Consider the following 26,156-nt stretch of genomic DNA (forward strand, 5'->3'; position numbering starts at 1 on the left):
AAGCTTCCCCCCGACATTTCCTCTGTACCTACTTCCAAGCACCTTAAAACTGTGCCCTCTCATGCTAGCCATTTCAGCCCTGGGAAAAAGCTTCTGACTATCTACATGATCAATGCCTCTCATCACATTATACACCTCTATCAGATCACTGCTCATCCTCTGTTGCTCCAAAGAGAAAAGGCTGAGTTCACACAACCTATTCTCATAAGGCATGCTCCCCAATCCAGGCAACATCCTTGTAGATCTCCTCTGCACCCTTTCTATGGCTTCCACATCCTTCCTGTAGTGAGGCAACCAGAATTGAGCATGGTACTCCAAGTGGGGCCTGACCGGGATCCTATATAGCTGCCACATTACCTCCTAATCCTCCACACTGCCAAGAGTCTTACTATTAATGCTGTTTTCTGCCATCATATTTGACCTATCACTTATCTGGGTTGAACTCCATCTGCAGACATTGTATACAAAGGCTTGAAGCATTGTTGATATTTCCTACCATCCGCCTCACAATCTCCTTGGCCCACTGCCATCAGGAGAGAGGCACAGAAGCATCAGGATTAGGACTGCCAGACTGGGTAACAGCTTCTTCCCTCAGGCTGTGAGACTAATGAATACCCTGCCACCACCGAGGTCTCGTCACCAGGACAGCGAGCTGATTACTGTTCACCATTCACCTGTGCTGCGCACTACACGAACTTGGAGTTATATTTTATTAGCTTAGTTTATTTCACATGCAGTCTGTGATACATGTTTTGCAGGTACATCATGGTCCAGAGGAACATTGTCTCATTTAGTTGTGTACATGTAGTCATATGACAAAACTTGAACTTAAAATGTCACTAGCAGGGGTTCCCGACCCTTTTTATGCCATAAGAGCCGACCATTAACCGAGAGGTCTGTGGCCCCTAGGTTGGGGACCCCAGATACTAATGTATCTGTCTCAACTACTACACCTGCCAGCACGTTATATTCACGTTATACGCCAGCATTCTTGTGGAAAACCTACCTCTGACAGATCCCCAATACTTTTATATTATAAGTGTGTCCTCTGGTTTTAGCCATTGCCACCCTGGGTGTAAGGTGCTAGCTGTCCACGAAATCTATGACTCTTAATATTTTATTCACAAATTGTCTACAAGGGTCTCACGGTGATGTTCCACATGGGAAGGCTCAGTGGTACAATGGTTCAAATTAATATCAGAGAACGTATCCAGTATAGAACCTGAAATCCTTACTCTTAGCCAACATCCGCAGAACAGGAAAGAACCCCAAGGAATGAATGACAGGAAAGCATTTGAACCCCAAAACTCCTCCCCGCTCCCACGCGCAAGCTCCAGCAAAAGTATCAGCACCCACCCCCCCCCACCACGCCACCCACCTTGCAAGAAATAGCAAAGCCCGCAGAGAACATAATCTGGAGGCCATCAAAAATTACTGCCCATCCCTCCACTTTGACCGGGTCTCTCTCCCACTATCAAAATAGAGAGAGATACCACTCCTGTGACAACGAGAGGGGAGACCAACAGCTCGCTGCTTGCATGTTACAGTCTGCCAGGTCGATCGTTCGAGCTTTCCAACTTGAGGACCAACAGGTTCTCACTCACCATCCAGAGAGAGAGGGAGAGATGGCTCCAAGTGCAGGGGCCTTCTATTGACAGCAGCATACAACACCTGGTGACTTGATCTTTCAATTTCCCACCACCCTAGTGAGTAACGTCAGTGAGGAGTCCCTGGGTTGCACCCTGAAGGTGCACCTGGAGATACCAGGCCGCTCGGCGAGTCCGGGGCTGGGGACCCACCAACCGTGAAGAACTGCGGTTTGGGCTGCACGTGGGAAGGTTCGCTAACTCTGTAACTCTTACACTGGAGCCCACCATCGTGTGCATTCCGTTGTTCCACAGTGGGGCACCCATGACACACACGACGGGCTCAGAATTATTTTAATTTTTTTTGTGTGAGTTTAGATTAACATTAGGGCTGCTCATTGATTCAGTCATCCAACTGAATTGAAAGCATACTGACCAGTTTCTGAAAGTACGTGTCAGAACCTATAACTATCCAGCTAGGAGGAGATTGCGTGAATGGAAGCAATTAAGATTTAGCGATGTTCCTCTCACACCTTGAGGGGGGAGCGGACAAGAGAAGTCTAAAGTTCAAAGAGCATTTATGATCAAAGAAGGTACACCACATATAACCTTATAATTCGTCTTCTTGCAGGCAGCGACAAGACAAAGAGACACAAAAGAACCCAGTAAAAACCCCACACAACGAAGACCATAAAACACCAAATGCGTGAAAAAATCAGATAGTGCAAGCAATAAAAAGAAAACAGAAAACACAGAGAGCGTGAACCGTAGAGTCCCCAAAAGTGAGTCCACAGTCGCAGAGCCAGTTCAGTGCTGAGCTGAGCAAAGCCTCTCCGAGTGGTGATAATGAAGAGAAGTCAAAGTTATGTCCTTGTAATCCATGTTGCAGCCAGCGCATAGTTAATTCTTGAGAGTTGGCTGTGTGCATTCCATTTCACTGCAGAATAAACTGAGGAACTAATCTCACAGAATTCCAATACAAACACTGTGGACGAAGAACAGCAAGGATTTAGGCAGGTGACCACAAAGGTGGATGAGACACCCTGATCTGGCTTAATCAGAGGTCCGTGCATTCTGGAGGCATGAACTTGGAGGCCGAAGGGCAGGTTAGTGAGAGCTGACACAAATTGCGGGACCACTTTGTTGAACACTGCTGCACCATCCGTAAAAGGCAGGAATTCCCAGTGGCCAACCATTTTAATTTCTATCCCCATTCCCATTGGCAGCATCTCCAACACCATCACACTGAGCACGGGGGCCTCCCAGGCATGTGTGCTCAGTCCACTGTTGTCCACTCTGCTGACCCACGACTGTGCTGCAACACACAGCTCGAACCACATCATCAAGCTCGCCGATGACAAGACCGTGGTGGATCTCATCAGCAAGAACGATGAGTCAGCTTACAGAGAGGAGGTGCAGTGGCTAACAGACTGGTGCAGAGCCAACGACCTGTCTCTGAATGTGAACAAAACAAAAGAAATGGTTGTTGACTTCAGGAGGGCACGGAGTGATCACTCCCCGCTGAACATCGACGGGTCCTCAGTAGAGATCGTTAAGAGCACCAAATTTCTTGGTGCTCAATACCAGCTCCATAGCAAAGAAAGCCCAGCAGTGTCTTTACTTCCTGCGAAGGCTGAGGAAAGTCCATCTCCCACCCCCCCACCCTCACCATATACTACAGGGGTTGTTTTGAGAGCATCCTGGGCAGCTGCATCACTGTGTAGTTTGGAACTTGCACCATCTCGGATCGCAAGACCCTGCAGCGGATAGTGAGGTCAGCTGAGAAGATCATCAGGGTCTCTCTTCCCGCTATTACGGACATTTACACTACATACTGCATCCGAAAAGCAAACAGCATTATGAAGGACCCCACGCACCCCTCATACGATCTCTTCTTCCTCCTGCCGTCTGGGAAAAGGCACTGAAGCATTCGGGCTCTCACGACTAGACTATGTAACAATTTCTTCCCCCAAGCTATCAGACTCCTCAATACCCAGAGCCTGGACTGACACCAACTTACTGCCCTCTACAGTGCCTATTGTCTTGCTTATTATTTATTGTAATGCCTGCACTCTTTTGTGCACTTTATGCAGTCCTGGGTAGGTCTGTAGTCTAGTGTAGTTTTTTTCTGTGTTGTTTTTACATAGTTCAGTGTAGTTTTTGTACTGTTTCATGCAGCACTGTGGTCCTGAAAAACATTGTCTCGTTTTTACTGTGTACTGTACCAGCAGTTATGGTCGAAATAACAATAAAAAGCGACTCGACTTGACTTGATTCCAACATGTCAGTCCATGACCTCCTTTTCTGCCACGACGAGGCCACCTTCAGGCTGGAGGAGCAACACCTCATATTTCTTCAAGGTAGCCTCCAACCTGGTGGCATGAACTTTGAATTCTTCAACTTCTGATTATTTTTCCCCTTTCCACTTCCCTCTTCTTCAATTCCACAGTTTGGCTGCCTTCTTACTTCTTACTTCTTCTCTTCACGTGCCTATCGCCTCCCCCTGGATCCCCTCCTCCTTCCCTTTCTCCCATGATCGAATCTCATCACTTATCAAATTCCTTCTTCTCCAGCCCTTGCCATGAAACTTATCACCTCCCAATTTCTTACTTCACACCCCTCCTCCACCCTTCTGGTTTCACCTAACATCTTCTAGCTCGTCCTCGTTCCCCTCCCCCACATTCTTATTTTGGCTTCTGCCTCCTTCCTTTCCAGTCCTGATGATGGGACTTGGTGCAAAACTTCAACTGTCTGTCCATTTCCATAGGGGCTGCCTGACCTGCTGAGTTCCTCCAGCATTTTGTGTGTGAGTACAGAGTCTGCGGCCCCATCATCAGTGAGTCTTGGGATCTTTAATGGAGATCGAAGCCCAAAGGTCAAAGGGCGAAATCGGCAAACACCAGAGACTGCAGAGACAAGTTCACTGGAGAAGATGGAGACCCAGTGTCTGAGAGTCATGCAAGCCCAGTTGAAGCCCAGAGCTGGCCCGTCCTGGAGATGGAAGCCTGTCTATGTGTGTGTGAGTAGGTGGCAGAGAGAAAATGGGCTTGTTCTGCTGAGCATTGTGGCTATGCAACGTTTGCAGTGGAATGTGTGCTGATACTTGCGGGCTGCCCCCAGCACAGCAAGTGACAGGTACATGGTAGAAATAAATGATTCTGAATTTCAATGCGCACTTCCTATCAGGAGGTCAGGGCATTGCATTAACGTCAGCCAGAAATCACTCATTACCTCTTTGGGTATGGAAAGAGAGCTAAGGTCATTTCTGGGAGAAAATATAAGACTTGGCTAATATACAAGTGGTGATTGATAAGTTTGTGGCCTAAGGTAGAAGGAGTCAATTTTAGAAAACCTAGCACATTTATTTTTCAACATAGTCCCCTCCTACATGTACACACTTAGTCCAGCGGTCGTGGAGCACACGGATCCCTCCTTTGTAGAGGCGGTCCACAGCAGGGGTGATTGATAAGTTTGTGGCCTAAGGTAGAAGGAGAAGAGTTATTGATTTCAAACTTCCTGCATTTTCACTCAAAAAATTGGACTGCACATGCATGTAACGAGAGCTGTATAACTGATCTCCTTGATGGAGCTGGCCGAATTTATAACCTTGTGAAGAGTAATTTTCTGATATTTTATGTTGATGGGAAATGTCACCTGCTGGAAGAATGTTTCAGCAATAGTTATGGGCATGGTGATTAAAAGATGGTACCAAATTGGGTTAGTAAATTTGCTGATGACACAAAGATCAGGGGTGTTCTGAATAGTGTGGAGGGCTGTCAGAGGTTACAGTGGGACATTGATAGGATGCAAAACTGGGCTGAGAAGTGGCAAATGGAGTTCAACCCAGATAAGTGTGAGGTGATTCATTTTGGTAGGTAAAATATGATGACAGAATATAGTATTAATGGTAAGACTCTTGGCAGTGTGGAGGATCAGAGGGATCTTGGGGTCTGAGTCCATAGCTGCTACGTAGGTTGACTCTATGGTTAAGAAAGCATACGAAGCATTGGCCTCCATAAATTGTGGGATTGAGGTTAGGAGCCGAGAGGTAATGTTGCAGCTATATAGGACCTGGTCAGACCCCACTTGGAGGACTGTGCTCAGTTCTGGTCGCCTCACTATAGAAAGGATGTGGAAACCATAGAAACAGTGCAAAGGAGATTTACAAGTATGTTGCCTGGATTAGGGAGCATGCCTTATGAGAATAGGCTGAGTGAACTTGGCCTTTTTTCCTTGGAGTAACGGAGGATGAGAGGTGACCTGATAGTGGTGTACAAGATGATGAGAGGCATTGATCATGTGGATAGTCAGAGGCTTTTTCCCAAGGCTGAAATAGCTAGCATGAGAGGGCATACTTTTAAAGTGCTTGGAAGTAGGTACAGAGCAGATGTCAGGGGTAAGTTTTTTAGGCAGAGAATGGTGAGTGTGTGGAATGGGCTGCCAATGACAATGGTGGAGGCGGATATGATAGGCTCTTTTAGGAGACTCCTGGATAGGTACATGGAGCTCAGAAAAACAGAGGGCTATGGGAAACCCTAGTTAATTTCTCAGGTAAGGACATGTTCGGCACAGTTTTGTGGGCCAAAGGGCTTGTATTGTGCTGTAGGGTTTCTATGTTTCTACATTTCTATTAGTAAGATTATAAAGAAAATGTTTTCGTTCCTACCATATCTGCAATATGCGATACTGGTAGCAATGAATTAGACCTATATGCTGCCAGTTTTCTACAGGATTCAATTGTCAGTAATTAGAAGACAATACCAGGGATATTCCTTCATCCTATGGTGTTCTTACAATCTGACAGATTGTATAGTGTACATCTAAACCCAGGTTCAATTCCACTGCTGTGTGTGTGGAGTTTGCATGCTCCTCCTGTGACTATGTCGATTTCCTCTGGGTGTCCTGGTTTCCTCCCACATCCCAAAGATGTAGTGATTGATAAAGTAATTGATCACATGGGTGTAATTGGGTGACACAGATTCGTTGGGACAGAAGGACCCGTTATTGCGCTGTATCTCCAAATCTCTAAATAAATAAAAGGCAAAACATGCAAATAGATTCCACATTTTTGTTCACTTTTCTTTTTTGGCAACCCACCCATTTAACTCTTGCCTAATCACAGGACAACTTACAATGACCGATTAACTGATTAATCGGTACGTCTTTTGACTGTGGGGGGGAAAAAAAAAACGGAGAACCTGCAGGAAACCCACGTATTCCACAGGGAGAAGGTAACAAACTCTTTACGGATGGTGCCAGAATTGAACTCCTAACACTGGAACTACCCGAGCTGTAACAGTGTCCTGCCAAGCACTATGTGTCTGTGGCGTGATCTTCATTGCTTTGATCCCTTGGTTTCGGAGAGCAAAGAATCGCTACCGGTGAAGCCAGAACCCTTAGAGAAAGACCGAAGATGATGCCAGATGACATGGAGCAGTATTCGATTGAATACTGAAGAGGTGATGCCACCAAAACAGGGGGTCTGCGTGGGAGGGGGCAAAAGGGCTTGTTTTTTTTTGGGGGGGTTTATTTATTTATTTATTGAGATTCCGAGCTGAACAGGCCTTTCTGGCCTATTGAGCCACACCGCCCGGCAGCCTACCTATTTACCCCTAACCTAATCGTGGGACAATTTACCATGACCAAAGAACCTACTAACCAGTACCTCTTTGGACTGTGTGGAAGGAAACCGGAGCACCTGGAGGAAACCCACAGATTTACGCGGAGAACGTACAAGCTGATCACAGGCAGCGGTGGGAATTGAACCCAGGTCGCTGGTGCTGTAGAGTGTTGTGCTAACCACTATGCTACCTTGCTGTTGCTTGCCGCGCTCTGCTTCATTGTATTCTGTGCTGCTCTGCGGAACAGGATGGGCACGCTGCGTTGGCACCAGACTGCGTGGACGTGCTGCCCCCCCCCCGGCACATCCATAGGTTGTGTTGGTTGTTAACGCAGACGATGCATTTCAATGCGTGTTTTGATGTACGTGAGATAAATAAATCGGAAGCTGATTTTTTTTATTATTTGTGAACAAGTGCACACATATATTAGTTTACAAATACAACAGTTCATATACACTACATATTGTAGAATGCAACTGTAGAAAATGAACAGCTCACACTGTGTGAGCCGCTACACTTCTTTAATTCACATTGAGAAAACCAAGCTTCCAGTCCGCCAAAAACCCTGATTACCCTCTGTGCATTCACCAAATCTCATCAGCAACTCACCAGGTCGAGGGCTGTCTTGCCCCTTCATGTTCTGAATGTTTAGGATAACAGTACCATCTTAAACCACATGAATATTACAATTTCATTCGAATTTCCTTATTTCAGGTATGGGAGTATTTACTCTGTAATTTTTTTTCCTTCACGATTCTCTATAATTTTCATCTCCGTTTGCCCTTTGTTCCATTGCCCTATGTCTTCAGATGGGGAGGAGATGCAGACTAGGCTGTCTCTGTCACTGCCAAGCCTGTTACATGATTAGCTAAACACCGCCAACCCAATTCAAAATTGTTTAACGTCCTTCCCTGTACACAAGGTTAAAGGAGAATGAAGTGATTGGTATTCAATTGCATGGTTAGCTAAATAAAGGTTAGCTTGGAGCCAGAGTGAGAGGAGGAACAGCCCTTCTCTGTTCTCTGAGCTTGCTGGGTGAACTCAAAGGCCTTTTACTTAATACGTGGAAGATCAGGTTATTCAAACACTGTACATACATCTACAGTCTTTGGGTTCTGCTGCTGACCTGCATGGGCAAGTGTTTAATGTCCCTTTGCTGTGAAAGCTTTGCGTTTTGAAAATATAACAAACACAAACATCAAAAAGTTCAAGAATTAAATGGCGGCTTGGAAAAAGGTATCGATAAATCTGATGTAGTGGGCAATACAAAGGTTCGAAGAGGAGTTATTGTTCCTGGTTAATGACATAAATCCGTTGTCACTTCACACTTTTCAAAAGCTGTTTTAGTAAGAATATATAATAACTAAGTGGTAAAAGATGTTCATAACTTATTTAAAAAATAAAGATGTTCAAAGGAAAACCATACTTTAGGTAGGAGTCATAAGTTGTGAGGAAAGTGGTTGTTGTCAGATTTGTTCCTTACAAGGCCTTCCAGTCGTTAATACCATTAATAATCCCCATTCTCCAAGGCCTAAGTCAAAGTTGGTCATTCGGACTGTCTAGTCTTTGAAATAAATCAACATGAAGTAAAATAAAATGAAGCGCCTATAGGTGAGTAGCCAAAGGGGATTAATAAATAGGCATATATTTTATCTGTTACAGTTTGCTCTGGACACAGCATGCAACAAAACCATATTTCAGCAAAGCATTAGTAAAATGGTTTGTTATTTTGAGAACATTAATGAAACATAATCCTTTCCATTGTATTTCTATATGTAATTAATAAAGTGTTTAACGAGAAGGCAGCGTGCCTATGAAAATGACTGTTCTGGCGCCAAATGTGATCTTCTTCCTATAAACAATGGTAGGAACCAGAGATACTTTCTCTCCTCTCGGCCTCTTACTCAGTCTTACCTTCTGGGTCAAAACAAGTGAATAAGTCCACAGCATAATGTCATTCCATTGAGGGATTTTTGTCATGTACAGTTCACTTATGATCCTTTATTTTTCAAGAAATTATAATCGAGGGCTATGTTGGAGGGAAGGGTTAGAGTGATCTTCGAGTAGGTTAAAAGGTCTGCACAACATAATGGGCCGAAGGGTGTGCACCATGCTGTACTGTTCTATATTCCATGTTTATTTTCCTTAAATTTCATCCCGAAGGTCAATCCGTCTATTATTTGCCATGAGGCCATTCGGCTGTAATGACTGTAAAGGTCACCAGCATCATAAACATAGGGGATTCAGCAGATGCTGGAAGTCCAGTGTGACACTTGCAAAATGCAGGTCAGGCAGCATCTTAAGGAGAGGATTAAACAAGACCTTGCTGAAAAGACTCTCTCCAAAATACTGGCTACTTATTCCCTTCTCCCCATGACCGCATGGGTTTCCTCCGGATGCTCTTGCTTCCTCCAACAGTCCAAAGGTATACCGGTTAATAGGTTAAGTGGGCATTGTAAAATTTCCTGTGATTGGACCGGTGTTAAATATGGGGGGTTGCTGACTTGCACAGCTCGTTGGAATGGCCTGTTCTGTGCTGCATCTCCACATAAGTAAATATTGTGGCTATGCTTGGCCTTTGAACACACTGCAATCAACACTGCACTGATAATGACTCGTTGCATGTCGATGAAACGTTTGCAAGTAAGTTACCAAGACTGGAGAACAACTATCAGACACCTAAGCTACACATCTTCTGAATTATTTCCAAGGTGATTAGGCTTGTAAGGTTCAATCTATCTATTTATTTAAAGGTACAGCACGGAACAGGTCTTTCTGGCACACTGCCCAGCAACCCACCTATTGAACTCCAGCCTAATCACAGGATAACTTTTATAATAATCAATGAGCCTGCTAACTGGTATATCCTTGGACTGTGGGATGAAACTGGAGCACTTGGAGGAAACCCCTGCACTGAGAGGAAAGACGCACAAACTCCTTACAGACGGTGGAGGAATTGAACTCCAAAAAGCGATGCCCCAAGCGGTAATAGCATCGTGCTAACCGCTACACTACACAGGCACCCCTACATCAAGCACAAACTTCCAGGAAACGCTGTGTGAGCTGAATCCAAATTCTACCGATCCCAAATTCCACAACAATCAAAGAGAGGAGTTTCTGGGTCTGAAGCTTCCTGACCTGCTCCCGCACACAGATGAGATAAGTGAGCAGAAAGAAAAGACTCAATGGCTGCATTTAGAAGGGTCAGGATTTGTTTTGTGACAACCCATTTACTATTTTAAAATGAAAGTAAAATCCAGATTCATACAGTTGACAAAATTTCAGCTTCGCAGCTAGCTGCCATGCAGGGATTCAAGCTTGTGTCTCCAGACCATAAGTCCAGGTCACTGAATGCTGGTAAATATATTTTCCTCCACATCCTTTGCAGACACAAAATCGTACAGCAAATTATCTCGGTGTTTCATGTATGTAACACTGGTCATATCACCTGACCGGGCACTTCAAATGATCGGGACATAAAAGGATTGTACATATTAGAGATCTGAACAAAAAATCGCTTTAAGTTCTGTAAATGCACACAGTAAACTTGTCATTTTCAGTTAGGAGCATAACACTTAAGATATAAACATAAGAGATTCCGCAGATACTGGAAATCCAGAGTAACAGATGCAAACTGCTGGAGGAACTCAGCAGGTCAGACTGCATCTACAGAGAAAAATAAGCTGATGTTTTGTGCTGAGACCCTTCATCAGGACTGGAAAGGAAGAGAGAGAAAGCCATAATACGAAGGTTGGGGCGGGAGGAGGGATGGAAGGTATACATGCTGGAAGGTGATAGGTGAACCGTCCCCCCCACCAAACTTCTTATTCTGGCTTCTTCCCTCTTCCTTTCCAGTCCTGAAGAAGGGTATCACCCTGAACCGTTGACTCTTTATTCATTTCCGTCGATGCTGCCTGACCTGCTGAGTTCCTCCAGCATTTTGTGCAAACTGTAGGTACCTGTGAGTTCCAATGAAATGATGGATGTAATATAGAAGCCTTCATTTTCCTCCAGTGCAGTTGAATATTTTCCTTTTAATTTTTTGGAATGCCATTACCTGTCATTTAACATGTGAGATAAATACTTTTTTTTCCTGAATTTTAGTGTGTTTTAGTCTTTATTAAATAGCAATTCTCTAAAAATCAGTCACATCATTATGGAATGATACCGAGTTTTATCTGTGATCCAACCTCAGTAATGTAACTTTCACATATAGAACACTATAAGATCCACAGATGCTTAATTTCATTTTGCTAAAAAAATCAGATGTCATAATAAATGATAAAATCAGGTTCAAATTGAAAATGCTCCAAGGTCATATTGCCCGCTGCATGACACGATGACTTTTTTACAATCAAGGTTTGACTGTAAGGTGAAAATATCATAAATAATTAGGTTTATCAGCCTTTGTTTTACTGTCTTATTATGACACACCTGTAGATGTATGATGGGTTGAAACCTCTGCAGTCATTTCACCTTTTGCTCACTGTGGCCTCTTTGAGAACCAGGTGAGAGCTCGAATAGTCTTCGATCTTTCTGACTGCAAAATTGGAAAACTGAATTGTTTTGCCACCCCGTTTCAGGAGCTACCCGGGCCTCCATGCTCCTAAGAAACCGGAGGTCGGAATAAGTAACACGAGGTGAATATTGAGCTGATTTCATGGCGTGCTGTGTAGATTGTTAACTGAAAGAGGATGCTGCACTTTAGGATCCAGTGATTAAGTTGTACTGTGTATCACTATAAACACTATACAAACAGCATGACTGTGCACAAAATATTTCAAATACTGTAAAAATAGTGACTCCCGCATCGAGCTTTTTGTTTCCCCCTTTTAGTCTTCCTGCAAGAGAAGCGGACGCCCTGTTGGAACAAAGTGGACTTCAGCAGCAGGAAAGCTCTGGTGACCCTGAAGTTCATTCACCGAGTTCATTCCGTCTTCTCGATTTTGCTGTCTTTCTGCGATGGGTCCAAGCTCTTCCGCAGCGACGCCTTCTCTGTGTTGCCGTTGCCTTGGCCATTCTCCGGCGAGCCTCCGTTTTTAGTAACCGTGTGCTTATCCAGATAATTTAACATTTCACTCAGGACCGTTTGGAAGCTGCTGAGAGCAGCACAGATAGCAGGAGTACCAAATCCATGTGTGATCAGGCTGCATCAGAATTTAAAATATTAAGTGTCAATGATTATATGCGCACTTAAAGCTACAGTGCAAGCCCATTATTGCAATTAAACTATTTTTGAACTCTCATTATTATAAACCACTTTTCATTAAAACTGCAGTCATACTCAGCAAGGATCTCAAATAAATAAAGATGGATTATTTGGCAGACATAATTTACCAAAGATAATGTTAGAATGGTGCAAATAACCACAAACACTCTTCAATACGTTGGTGTGAAAAGATGGTGTTAGAAAGAATCATGAATAATTGGTTATATCACTACTAAACACCTTTGAAAGGAAAATCTTACAAAAGGTAGTAGATTCAGCCCAGAACATTACAAGTAAATCCCTCCCAGCCTTTGGGCACATCTACATGAAAACACTGTCATAGGAAAGCAGCACCCATCCTCAAAGATTCTCCCACCCAGGTCATGCTTTCTTCCTGCTGCTGCCATCAGGTAAGATGTACAAGAGGCCCAAGCACCACTCCAACACCATATTCAAGTCAGCTGATGACACCATTGACATGGGCTGAATCAGAGGTGCTGACGAATCAGCATTTAGCAGGGAGGTTGAAATTTTGGCTGAGTGGTGCCATAACAACCTCTAACTCAATGTCAGGAAGACCAAGGAACTTATTATAGACTTCGGGAGAGGGAAACCAAAGGTCCATGACCCAGCCCTCATTGAAGAATCAAGGTGGAGTGGGTTAGCAACTTTAAATTCCTGGGTGTTACTATTTCTGGAGGACCCAGCACTGAAGAGCAATTGCTAAGGAAGCACGGCAGTACTTTTACTTCCTTAGGAGTCTTCAGAGATTTGGCATGACATCTAAGACTTTGGCATGTTTCTATAGATGTGTAGTGGAGAGTGCACTGACTGGCTGGATCACAACCCGGTGTGGAAGCACCAATGCCTTTGAACAGAAAATCCTACAAAAGGTAGTGGATTGGCCCAGTACGTCACGGGTAAAACCCTCCCAACCACCGAGCACATCTACATGAAACACTGTTGTTGGAAAGCAGCGTCCATCATCAGATCTCCTCACCACCCAGGCTCTTCCCTTTTCTCACTGCTACCATCAGGTAAACACTACGAGAGCATCAGGACTCGGACTATCAAGGTTCAAAACCAGTTGCTACCCCTCAACCACCAGGCTCTCGAATAAAAGGAGATAACTACCCCCACTTACCCGTCCACTGAGATGTTCCCACTACCAATGATCTCATTTTAAGGACTCTTTATCTCATTATCTCATGTCCGCATTATTTATTTGCATGTGCCCAATTTATTGTCTTCTGCACTCTGGTTGATCTTTCATTGATCCTGTTATAGTTACTATTGTATAGAGTTGCTGAGTCCTGTAGGAGAATGAATCGCAGGGCTGTATGTGGTGACAGGTAGGTACTTCGATAATAAAACTTACTTTGACTTTGACTACGGGGTAGTTGGAATGACAATCCAATATTTACTTTGCACTTATTGTGTTCAGAGATACAATGCGGAACAGGCCGTTTGGGCCTACCGCGCCGCATCGCCCGGCACCACACCCACTCAACACCAGCGTAATCACAAGGACCAATTAACCTGCTAGCCAGTTCATCTTTAGAGTGTGTGAGGAAACTGGAGCACTCAAAGGAAACCCATACATTCCATGGGGAGGGCGGAAAAACGTCCAGATTTGGACTCTGAAGTCCAAGCACTCTGAGTTGTAACAACGTCGCACTAACCCCTACCTACTGTGGCGCCGATAGCCATATCATGTTGCATCTACCAAGGTTCATGAGATTCTGCAGACGCTGGAAATCTTGAGTGATACACACCAAATTCTATAGGAACTTAACAGGTCAGGCAGAAATTATGGTGGGAAAGAGATAATGAAAACTTTGGCCACAGACTCTTCACCTTCGGCCCAAAACGCCAACTGTTCATTTCTTTCTACAGATGATGCCTAACCTGCTGAGTTCCTCCAGCATCTTGTGTATGTTACTTCAGTGTTGTATCCAGCAAAGAGAGACATTATTAATCTGCTGTGTGGTAGGGTTCCTGGAAAGTGAAATATTTTGTTCACTGGAACCTTATCTTGTTTATAGTCATATCATTCTTACCAAGCTATTTGCTGAGTATTGAGGGTCTACTTGAGGCTTCTGGAGGCCTCATGAATAGAGGAAAATTGGAGTTTTGTTTGGAGGATGGGACAGGGTGGAGACTGACTAATTCTGGGATTTTAGATGAAAGATTTCTTCCAGCCAGGGTTTACTTGTCTTGGTATAGTTCTCTCAATTCTGGAACAAGTCCCCAGTTATTACCTTCAAGGTGTTTGTATTTTTTATCTTCTATTTATTTCTCAATGCTGCATAGTAACAGGCCCTTCCAGCCCAACAAGCAGTCATTGCCCAATTACGCCATGCGATCTATCAGCCTACAAGCTCCTACATTGTTGGTATATTGGTGGATACCCGAAGCACCCAGAGGAAATCCACATGCTCATGGGGAGAACCAGTGGACAACTCTTTGTCTGGCCTCTACCCTTTGACCTATTTGGTATGGGTGACCCTCCCAAGAGTGTCGCGCCTAAGTCCGATGTCTAGCTTGATTATTCTTCTGAAATATTTTCATAATTGTTTGAGAGACCTTTAATCCGGTTCAGTGGACGGCTATCAGTCAAAACTGTAATGAATTTTGCCGCCACACATAGATGGTTCAGATGAACAAACCACCTGAGTCATTCTACACTTCTACTGGAGATCTGCTTAATTAGCAAATGACTGTTTATTCATAAATGTGACAATAGAAGCAATTACCTAAAATGTGTTAAATGCCTCTGTATGTCGAGGTCTAGAATTGGAGTTGGTCTCGAAGATCCCAGAGGTGATCTGTCCTGGCTTAACAGGTCTTGAAATTCCTTACAGATTTGCCTACAAAATAAGAAATATCATTGTATGTGAAAGCATCATGATGAATTGATATTTTCCCTTGGAGATTTACAACTGCTTTGGTTTATACAATCTATGACCTGATGTAGAAAAGGTTAGGAAAACTCAACTGGCAGAATTGACACAATAAAGTGATTTATAAAGCAACTTCTTTTTATTACTCGCTCACATGCTGATCATAAGACACAGAAACAGAATCAGGCCATTTGGCCCATTGAGTCAGCTCTGCCATTCCACCGTGACAATGTCAGTATTTATTGTCCATCTCTAGTTATCCCAGAACTGACAACAGAGGGATATCCACCAGTCATAAACGGGCCTTGAAGAGTAAGAATGGCTGATTGATTTTCAATTCATGGCAGTCCATGAGTCTCATGGTTACTAATACTATGACCATCAGCTTTAAATAATGTCTGATTTATTAGACCATCTCAATTTGAATTCAAGATTTTAAAGAGTAAAGATTAGCTTTATTTGTTACACGTACATCGAAACATACAGTGAAATGGATGATTAAAAAAATAGAGGACTTTGTGGGAGGGAAGGGTTAGATTGATCTTAGAGTAGGTTAAAAAATCAGCGCAACATCCTGGGCCAAAGGACCTATACTGTGTTGTAATGTTCTATGTTATATGAAATGTGCTGTTTGTGACGAGGGTGTGCAGGGGCAGCCAGCCAGTGTTGCCATATTCCCGGCGCCAACATAGCATGCCCACAAATTAACTTGCATGCCTTTGAAACTTAGGAGGAGAGTGCAGCCTGAAGGAGGACTTGTATGCAGTCATGGGGAGAATGCGCAAACTTTGTAGACAGCCGCGGGAATTGAACTCTAATCTTACAGGTCACAGCGTAAAGTGTTATGCTAACCATTACTTTACTGTAGTCGTGGAGAGATTCAAGTTCATGATTCTGGATAAAAACATAGAAACATAGAAAACCTGCAGCACAATACAGGCCCTTCAGCCCACAAAGCTGTGCCGAACATGTCCTTACTTAGAAATTACCTAGGGTTACCCATAGACCACTATTTTTCTGAGCTTCATGTACCTAACCAGGAGTCTCTTAAAAGACCCCATTGTATCCGCCTTCATCACCACTGCCGGCAGCCCATTCCACGCACTCATCACTCTGCGTAAAAAAACTTACCCCTGACATTTCCTCTGTACCTACTTCCAAGCACCTTAAAACTGTGCCCTCTCGTGTCAGCCACTTCAGCCCTGGGAAAAGCCCTCTGACTATCCACATGATCAATGCCTTTCTGCCTCTCATCATCTTATACATCTCTATCAGGCCAGCTCTCATCCTCCGCTGCTCCAAGGAGAAAAGGCTGAATTCACTCAACCTATTCTCATAAGGCATGCTCCCCAATCCAGGCAACACCCTTGTAAATCTCCTCTGCACCATTTCTATAGTTTCCACATCCTTCCTGTAGTGAGGCAACCAGAACTGAGCACAGTATTCCGAGTGAGGCCTGACCTGGGTTCTATATAGCTGCAACATTACCTCTTGGCACTTAAACTCAATCCCACGGTTGATGAAGGCCGATGCACCGTATGCCTTCTTAACCACAGAGCTAACCTGCGCAGCAGCTTTCAGCGTCCTATGGACTTGGACCCCAAGATCCCTCTGATCCTCCATCCTGCCAAGAGTCTTACCATTAATACTATATTCTGCCATCATATTTGACCTACCAAAATGAACCACCTCACACTTATCTTGGTCGAACTCTATCTGCCACTTCTCAGCCCGGTTTTGTATCCTATCGATATCTCACTGTAACCTCTGACTGCCCTCCAGACTATCCATGGCACTCCCAGCCTTTGTGTGATCAGCAAATTTACTAACCCATCCCTCCATTTCGTTATCCAGGTCATTTATAAAAATCTTGAAGAGAAGGGGTCCCAGAACAGATCCCTGAGGAACACCACTGATCACTGACCTCCATGCAGAATATGGCTCATCTACAACCATTCTTTGCCTTCTGTGAGCAAGTCAATTCTGGATCCACAAAGCAAGTTCCCCTTGCTTCCCTACTTCCTCAATGAGCCTTGCATGGGGTAACTTATTAAATGCCTTGCTGAAATCCATATACACTACATCTACTGCTCTCTCTTCATAAAGGTGTTTAGTCACTTCCTAAAAAAATTCAATCAGGCTCATAAGGCACAACCTACCTTTGACAGAGCCATGCTGACTATTCTTAATTATATTTTGCCTCTCCAAATCTTCATAAATCCTGCATCTCAGGATCTTTTCCATCAACTTACCAACCACTGAAGTAAGACTCACTGGTCAATAATTTCCTGGGCTATCTCTGCTCCCTTTCTGGAATAAGGTAACAAAGATCTGCAACCCTCCAGTCCTCCGGAACTTCTCTCATCCTCACTGATAATGCAAAGATTTTGCCAGAGGCTCAGCAATTTCCTCCCTCACTTCCAATGGTAGCCTGGGGTACATCTCATCCGGTCCCTGAGACTTATCCAACTTGATGCTTTCTAAAATTCCCAGCACATTCTCTTTTTTAATCTCTATATACTCAAGCTTTTCAATCCACTGTAAGTCATCCCTACAATAACCAAGATCTTTTTCTGTTGTGAATATTGAAGAAAAGGATTCATTAAGTATATTTGCTATCTCCTTAGGTTCCATACACACTTCTCTACTGTCACAAATGATTAGTCTCATTCCCTTGCATCTTATCCTCTTGGTCTTCACATACTTGTAAAATTCCATGGGGTTTTCCTTAATCTTGCTCACCAAGGACTTTTCCTGGCCCCTTCTGGCTCTCCTAATTTCATTCTTAAGCTCCTTCCCACTAGCCTTATAATCTTCTAGGTCTCTATCATTTCCTAGTTTTTTGAACCTTTTGTAAGCTTTTCTTTTTGGATGAATGGATGGAAAAGACATTTGCTAATCTAGTAACTTAATTGTTCCATCAGGTATCCAAAAATGCTTTGGAAAGAATGTCATTGAGGGCTGAAGCTTCTCTGGTTTGTCTTCATGTTACCTCATTAACCCCTCTCCCCCACCGTGTAAAAATCACTGAAGTGTTTCGATGAAGGGTCCCAGTCTGAAAAGTAATTTGTTTAGTCCTCTCCATAGACACTGCTTGAAATGCTGAATTCCTCCAGCATTTTGTGCGTCCTGCTCTAGATTTCCAGCATCTGCAGATCCTCTTGTGTTTTGATCTACTTTTTGCTTTTACACCCTTTTAAATATTTTATGCTTCTGCTTCAACTATCAGGACCACTTCCATTTATTGCACATTCGGCCAACCTTGGCATTAGACAAGTATTCCTCTTAAATTGCTTCACCAGAGGGCAACAAACTCTCAGAACGCTCACTCAGAGAATGCTGTGGAAGCTCAGTTGTTTAGTATGTTCATGGCAGATTGAGAATTTCTCTTTTGGCATTCAAGGAATATGCAGACAGTATAGAAATGGCTTTTCCCACTGAGAATGGGTAAAACTACAACATTAGGTTAAAAGTGAAAGGTGAAATATTTAAGGGGGAACTTCTTCACTCAGATGGTGGTGAGATTGTGGAATTTTTGAATGTCAACATTTAAGAGAAGTTTAGATAGGTACATGGATGGGAGGGATATGGAGGGCTATGATTTGCGAGCAGGTAGATGGGACTAAGCAGAATAATAGTTTGGCATGGACTAGATGGGCTGTTTCTGTGCTGTAGTGCTCTATCACTCAATGACTATGAATGTGATGCAAAGGTGAAAGATCCACAATAATCTTATTGAATTAAGGAGAGGCCAGATTATTTATTCCAGCTTCCATTTCTCATCTTATGAAAGTCACCCGATGGATCATGTACTCCAGTTATAAAAAAAACTTATTTTAATATTATGACATGGATTGGATAAGAATGTTCAAGCCTAGTTACTAAGTTTGCTGATGACTCCAAAATAGGTTGTATAGTGGGCAATGAAGAAGATTATCAAAAATTGCTGCGCAATCTCGTATGTAAGCTGAGGAACTGCAAATGGATTATATTTCAGATAAGTGCGAGGTTTTACATTTTTGGCAGTCAAATCCAAGTAGGACGTTCAGAGTGAATGGCAGTACCCCGAGGAGTGTTATAGAACAGAGGGCTTTTGGAGTTGAAATACATGGTTTACTGAAAGTTCAGTCACAAGTAGGCTGGGTGGTGAAGAAGACATTTGGCATGCTGGCCATCTATCAGGACAGTTGGAAGGTGTTGGTGTGTTATTCAGAACACTGGTGAGGTAACACTTGGAATATTGTATTCAGTTTTGGTCGCTTTGCTATAGGTAAGATTTTATTAAACTGTAAAGAGTGCAGAAAAGAATTATAGAGAAGTACAATGCAGAAACAGGCCCTTCAGCCCAACTAGTCTATTCTGAAAAACCATTTGAACTGCCTACTCCAAACAATCTGCACCGGGACCATAGCCCTCCATATCCCTACTATCCACGTCCCTATCCAAACTCCTCTTTGTCTTTGAAATCAAGCTCACATGGACCACATGTGCTGGCTGCTCATTCCACACTCTCACAATCTTCTGAATGAAGAAGTTTTCCCTCATGTTCTCCTTAAACTTTTCACCTTTCACTATTAAACCATGACCTCTGGGTGTTGTCCCACCTAACGGCTCTGGAAAAAGCTTGCTTGCATTTACCCTCTCTATACCCCTCATAATTTTTTTACCTCTATCAAATCTCCTCTCAATCTTTTATGTTCTAAAGAATACAGTCCTAACCTATTCACTCTTCGCTTATAACTCGGGTCCTCCAGACCCAGCAACACGCTTGTAAGTCTTCTCTGCACTCTTTCAAACTTGTTTCCTGTAGATAGGTGACCAAAACTGTACACAATACTCAAAAATAGGCCTCACCAACATCCTATTCAACTTCAACATAGCATCCCATCTTCTGTAATCGATACATAGATTTATGAAGGCCAACATGACAAAAGCTTCCTTTACAGCCCTATCGACCCATGACGCAATCTTCAATGAATTGTGGACCTGTATTCCCAGATCCCTTTATTCTAAACATTTCTCAGTACCTTACTGTTCACTGTGTAAGACCTACACTGGTTGTTCCTACTGAAGTGCAAAACCTCGAACTTGTCTGCATTAAAGTCCATCTGCCATTTTCGGCCCATTTTTTCCAGCTGATGCAGAACTCTCTGCAAGCAATGATAGCCTTCCTCATTGTCCACCACAACCCCAATCTTGGAGTAATCTTCAAACTTGTTGTCCAGTTAACCACATTATTATCCAGATCATTGATATCGATGAGAATCAACAGGGGACCCAGCACCCGCCCCTGTGGCATACCACTAGGCAGAGACCTCCAGTCAGAAAGGTAACCCTCTACTACCACTCTCTGGCTTTCCCCACAAAGCCAAAGTCTAATCCAAATTTTCTCCCTCAAACTGAATACCAAACGACTAAACCTTCTTGACCAGCCTCTGATATGGGATTTTGTAAAACACCTTACTAAAGTCCATGTAGACACTATACACTGCCTTGCCTTCATCCACTTCCCTGGTAACTTCCTCAAAAAGCTCCATAAGTTTAGTTAGATATGACCTACCATGTATGAAGCCATCCTTAAGGACTGTCTATCTTTAATCAGTCATTGTTTATCCAAATATTTATATATCCGGTCCCTTAAAATACCTCCTTCAAATAACTTTCCCATAACTGTTGTTGCCAGGATTTGAGGGAGGGCATGTAAGAATTAGTGGTGATTTTATAGAGGTGTATTAAATCATGAGGGCCACAAATAAGGTCCCTCTCAGTCTTTCTTGGGGTTGCAGAATCAAGAACCAGAGGGCATGTGTTTATGGTGAGCATGGAATAATTTAATAGGAACTTGAGGGGCAATCTTTTTTTACGCAAAATCTATGTAAAATGAGCTGCCAGAGGAAGTGGTTGAAGCAGGTGCAGTAACACCTTTTAAAAGATAGGTACATGGATTGGAAAGGCTTAAAAGGTTTTGGGCCAAATGCAGTCAAATGGGACTAGAGTGATGGACACCTTAGTTGGCATGGACCATTTGGGCTGAAGGGCCAGTTTTGGTGCTGTTAAACTATAAGACTGTAAGACTTTAGAGCAGAATTAGGCCATTCATCATCATGGCCGATTTATTATCCCTCTCAATCCCATTCTCCTGCCTTCTCTCTTTAACCTTTTCTGCCCTACATTGCATTCTACAGATTCACCTTCCTCTAGTTTGAGGTTCACAACCTGGGGACCAAGGATTCCTTGGTTAATGGCATGGAACAATATCATAAAAGAAGTTGGGAACCTCTGCTTGGGCTAAACAAATCTCTCCTCATCTTCATTCTACATGGATATCCCTCTTTTCAGATGTTGTGCCCTCTAGTCCTGGACTCCCCCACTATTGGAAATATCCTCTCCATATCCACTCCATCTACACCTTTCAATATTTGATAGGATTCAATGAGATCCCCATCATTCTTCTAAACTCCACCGAATACAAGCCCAGAGCCATCTAGCACTCCTCATATATTAAACCTCCCATTCCTAAAGTCATTTTCGTGAACTTCCTCTGGAACCTCTCTAGTGTCAGTAAATCTTTTCTCAGATATGGGGCCCAAAACTGCTCACAATACTCCAAGTGCATTCTGACCAGTACCTTATAAAGCCTCAACATGATGTACTTGTTCTTATGTTCAAGGTCTCTCAAAGTGAATTCTAGCATTGCATTTGCCTTCCTTACCTCCGACTGCAAGTCAACCTTTAAGAAATCCTGCACAAGGACTCGGCGATGCCCACAACATCATACCTGCAATCTCTAACTATGCTACAAGATTGTCTGCCATACTCCATAATACTGTGTGCATTGAAGTATAACATCTTCAGTCGGGTATTCGTCACTTTTTAAAATTTTGTCCCCACGTGACACTTCAACTTATCCTACTGACTGCAATGTTGCCCTATCATCTGCCTGACCTTCCTCTCAGTCTCACTACACAATGCATCAACTTTTATGTCGACTGCTCCTTCCTCAGCCCAATCACTCTGGTTCCCATCCCCCTGCCAGATTAGTTTAAACCTTCCCAAACAACTCTAACAAATCTGTCTTATAGGCTATTGGCTCCCTCAGTGTTTCCCGTCCTTTTTGTGCAGTACATACATATCCCCAGAGGTGATGCCAGTAATACAGAAATCTGAAACCCTGCCCTCTGCACCAATTCCTCATCCACGTGTTCATCTACCATATCATCCTATTCTTGCTCTCTCTGGTTCATGGCACTGTCACTCTATTCCTATGTGACTCTATCATTCTATTACTAACTGATTCATTTGGCTTCAACTTTTTTCTGAGATATTTCAACTCATTTGTAGGTGACTATTCACGACTCCACCTTTTTCAGTGCTTTCCATTATTGAGTACAGGCCATTCCATTTGCTGTCTTTTGGCACACCAGATCAGCTGCCAAATACAATACTCAGAGCAACAAATACACCTCTTTTCAAAAACATACGTGAAGACTTACCATTAGTATATATCACCAAAACAGACAATATCTCAGTCTAGAAACTGAAGAGTTTAGAAACTTTAGACTCAAGCCATCAGAAGTCTGCATATAATAAAGTGTAAATTTATTTATATGGTTAATTGTTTAAATTGCAGGCAAGGTAAACTTACAAAGATCTGAAATGAACTACGACTGTAAATGTACCTTCAGTATTTAAGTACAAGTTCAAGTTTAATTATCGTTCAACCATACATGAACATAACCAAGCAAAACAGTGTTCCTCTGGGGCAAAGGTGAATGACACATTACCAGCAGCACACAGCACACTGCATGTAGCACATGTGGTTGACTAATGTTGAGATTTCACCTTCAGTAAGCATTATTACAGCTTAGAATAGTGTTTATTTTAATATTTCTCTACGTCATGAAAAGGGATAGACTCATTGCCTCTAACATTTACACAATAGAGTCTTTCTGAATGAGAATTGATATTGGCATTTCATGGTGCCTCCAAAGGAAAACTTTGAGGAAAACTTAAATAGAACTTAGAGGCGGGAAAAACTTAAATAGAACTTAGAGGGGGGAAAGGAGTACAGCGTGGAACAAACAGGCAAAATCTGGTAATATAGAGCCTGGGCTCAAATGCAAGGAGCAAGCCTGTGTGTAGGAATTCCTTGTCACCATGCTGATAATAGCTTTCGAATTTAAATTATTAAAGATATACAAAATGATGTGTGGGGTGATGGGGTGGAGTTATGTCTTTACCAAAGGAGGTGCAAGGCATTCCTCCCCTCTGCTAGCCTGCAGGTCACCCTTGGGCAAAGTGTGGCACCTGCTTACCTGCTACCCCCAACCCCCAACCCCGATCAGGGTCATGTGAAGCCATGGGAGCGGGTGGTGGATGGCCGTATGAACAGCTGGTGCAGATCACAAGTCCTGATTATGCAACCACTGGCACTGGGCTGATAATCTATGAAGAATATTGATAATAGCTGGGGTCACCTGTCTTGTAAATACACTGTCCAGAAGAAGGCAACGGCAGATCATTTTCTGTGTTTCTATGTTTCTATTTCTGTAGAAAAATTTGCCAAGAACAATCATGGTCATGGAGAGACCATGTTCACCTATGTTAAACGACATGGCACATAATGAACAAATGAAAATGATGTACATTGAATTAGATTTCTCTCCAATCCAATCAGTATGGATGGACTTTAAGTGAATTTGGGTAACTTATTTGCCCCCCCCCCCGTTAACACAAACTGCTAGATGCCATTATCTTAAAAGGGTTGTTCTCTTGCTCATTTTGTTGCAGCTGATTTCCAACACTTTACATGAGTTGCTAATCCTCTTTGCATTTCCCAGGTGCATGGTAAAAGAGATATCGCAAGTATTCCAAGCTTGTATTCTGCTGTTGACTGGTCTAGTCACTGGGACTTCAAGGAATAGATTCTGACAGATTCACAGTAGCATCACAGTTAGCATAACGCTATCACAGCTCGGGGCAACAGAGTTCAGAGTTCAATTCAGGTGTCCTCTGTAAACAAGCTGGTACGTTCCTCTCCCTGTGTGCGTGGATTTCCTCCGGGTGCTCCAGTTTCCTCCCACAATCCAAAGTCGTACTGTGTTAGTAGATTAATTGGTCATTGTAAATGGTCCTGTAATTAGGGTAGGGTTAAATCATTGGGTTGCTGGGTGGGAAGGCCTGTTCCACACTCTATCTCGAAATAAATAAAATAAAAGTAGATAAGCATAGATTCAGGGGAACACTGCACATTGCTTCCCCTTAACAAGAGAAAAATAAAGATTAGTTTTATTGTTTGTGGGGAAAAAATTGTATCAGCTTTCAATCCAATCGACTCAACAACTTGGTTTTTATTTGGTTCGGCAGAATATTATGGGCCAAAGGGCCTGTTCTTGTGCTGCACTGTTCTATGTTCTATGTTAACTACTAATTCAATAAATCTGATTCAATTAGTATGTAGCACGACTGAAAAAAATCAATATTTACTGTATATATTTGCTGCTTTAATTAAATTTTATATCGTACTTCAGCTCCAGTAGGTTGCTAACGTTCTTGGGAAAACTGGATTACAATGATTGACACAATCACAGCATGAAACTGTTTCATTTCACTTTAATGTGAAGATGCTCCCGTTGTATGTGAAGAAGTCAGGCAATTTGAGTAGTTTCACCTGTATCATGGGAGTTCCTCAGAGCAGTAGATCAAGGCACTGGGGACTTGGCACTGGGAAAGCACTTCACAGGATTGTGGCGAGCTCATACTCAAAAGCTGCCAGGGATCAATCTACGTCCTGTTCCTGCATTGTTATTGTGAACGGTGCACACAAAGTATGCCTTGGTTTACTAAGCAGCTATGGAATTTATTGTGAGCTGTATACACGAGCGAGGCTTCAGCTTGTGATGCAACTACAAAAAAATCAGAATGGAAATGTCAGCTACAATTTCACTTTTCAGAGTTTCTCTGACACCCGCTACATTTGTTCCGCACTTAGCTGCACCCAACAACACACATTCTTGATTCCCTCCATGGATAAGACATGCTTTTATTTTTAATCCACTTTTGGGGTACTATTAGGTAAATCGATAATTTTCATCTGATAAATCCAGACGACCATCTCATGTGCCATCAGTCTACAGGTCATGCCAAACAGGGATTATTCCTTAGTGACTGTATGTTTTCTGCTATCATAACCATAGGATCCATTGACATGTGCTGTGAGTCGATGGTTCTGTGTTTTGCACCTTGGCCCCAGAGGAACTCTCTTTCATTTGGCTGTATTTATGTGTATGGTTGAATGACAGATAAACTTGACCTTGAGTTAAACTTCAAACTTGAAATTAAGGTGGCATGGTAGCGAAACACTTTGCAGCACCAGCTGGCGGAAGATAAGCGCATGGATCTCAAGACGACAAATATGTGCTTTGCTAATAAATTTACTTTGAACTTCGAGCTTTGAATGTGGATTTCCTCCAGGTCTTTCGGTTTCCTTCTACATTTCAGAGATGTATGAGTTGGGGTTGCTAAGTTGTGGGCCTGCTACGTTGACTCCAGAAGTGGTGACACTTGCGGGATGCCCCCCAGCACATCCTCGGATTGTGTTGGTCATTGACGCAAACGATGAAATTCACTGTATGCTTTGATGTTTCAATGTACAGGTAACAAATAAAGCTGAGCTTTGATCAAACAGAGATTCTGCAGATGCTGGAAGTGCATAGCAACAAATACAAAACACTGGTGGAACTCAGCAGGTCAGGCGGCACCTACGCAAAGGAATAAACAGTCAATGTTTTGGGCTGAGACCCTTCATCAGGACTGAAAAGGAAGGGGGAAGAAGCCA

The 26,156-nt window shown here is 43.0% G+C and overlaps 1 protein-coding gene across 1 annotated transcript in view; it reads right to left on the minus strand.

Annotated features, from left to right (window-relative positions):
- Positions 1–12,134: 12,134 nt before the first annotated feature.
- tfap2d (transcription factor AP-2 delta (activating enhancer binding protein 2 delta)) overlaps positions 12,135–26,156 on the minus strand; it is a 63,612-nt gene continuing 49,590 nt past the window's right edge. Inside the window, exons 7-8 of the mRNA XM_059981308.1 lie at positions 15,173–15,286; positions 12,135–12,354 (exon numbers count right to left, since the gene is read on the minus strand). Of these exons, the coding sequence (XP_059837291.1) occupies positions 12,135–12,354; positions 15,173–15,286 (334 nt within the window). The remainder of the gene's footprint in view (positions 12,355–15,172; positions 15,287–26,156) is intronic.

Source organism: Hypanus sabinus, chromosome 10, assembly GCF_030144855.1.
Source record: "Hypanus sabinus isolate sHypSab1 chromosome 10, sHypSab1.hap1, whole genome shotgun sequence".
In the NCBI taxonomy this organism is placed as follows: Eukaryota; Metazoa; Chordata; class Chondrichthyes; order Myliobatiformes; family Dasyatidae; genus Hypanus; species Hypanus sabinus.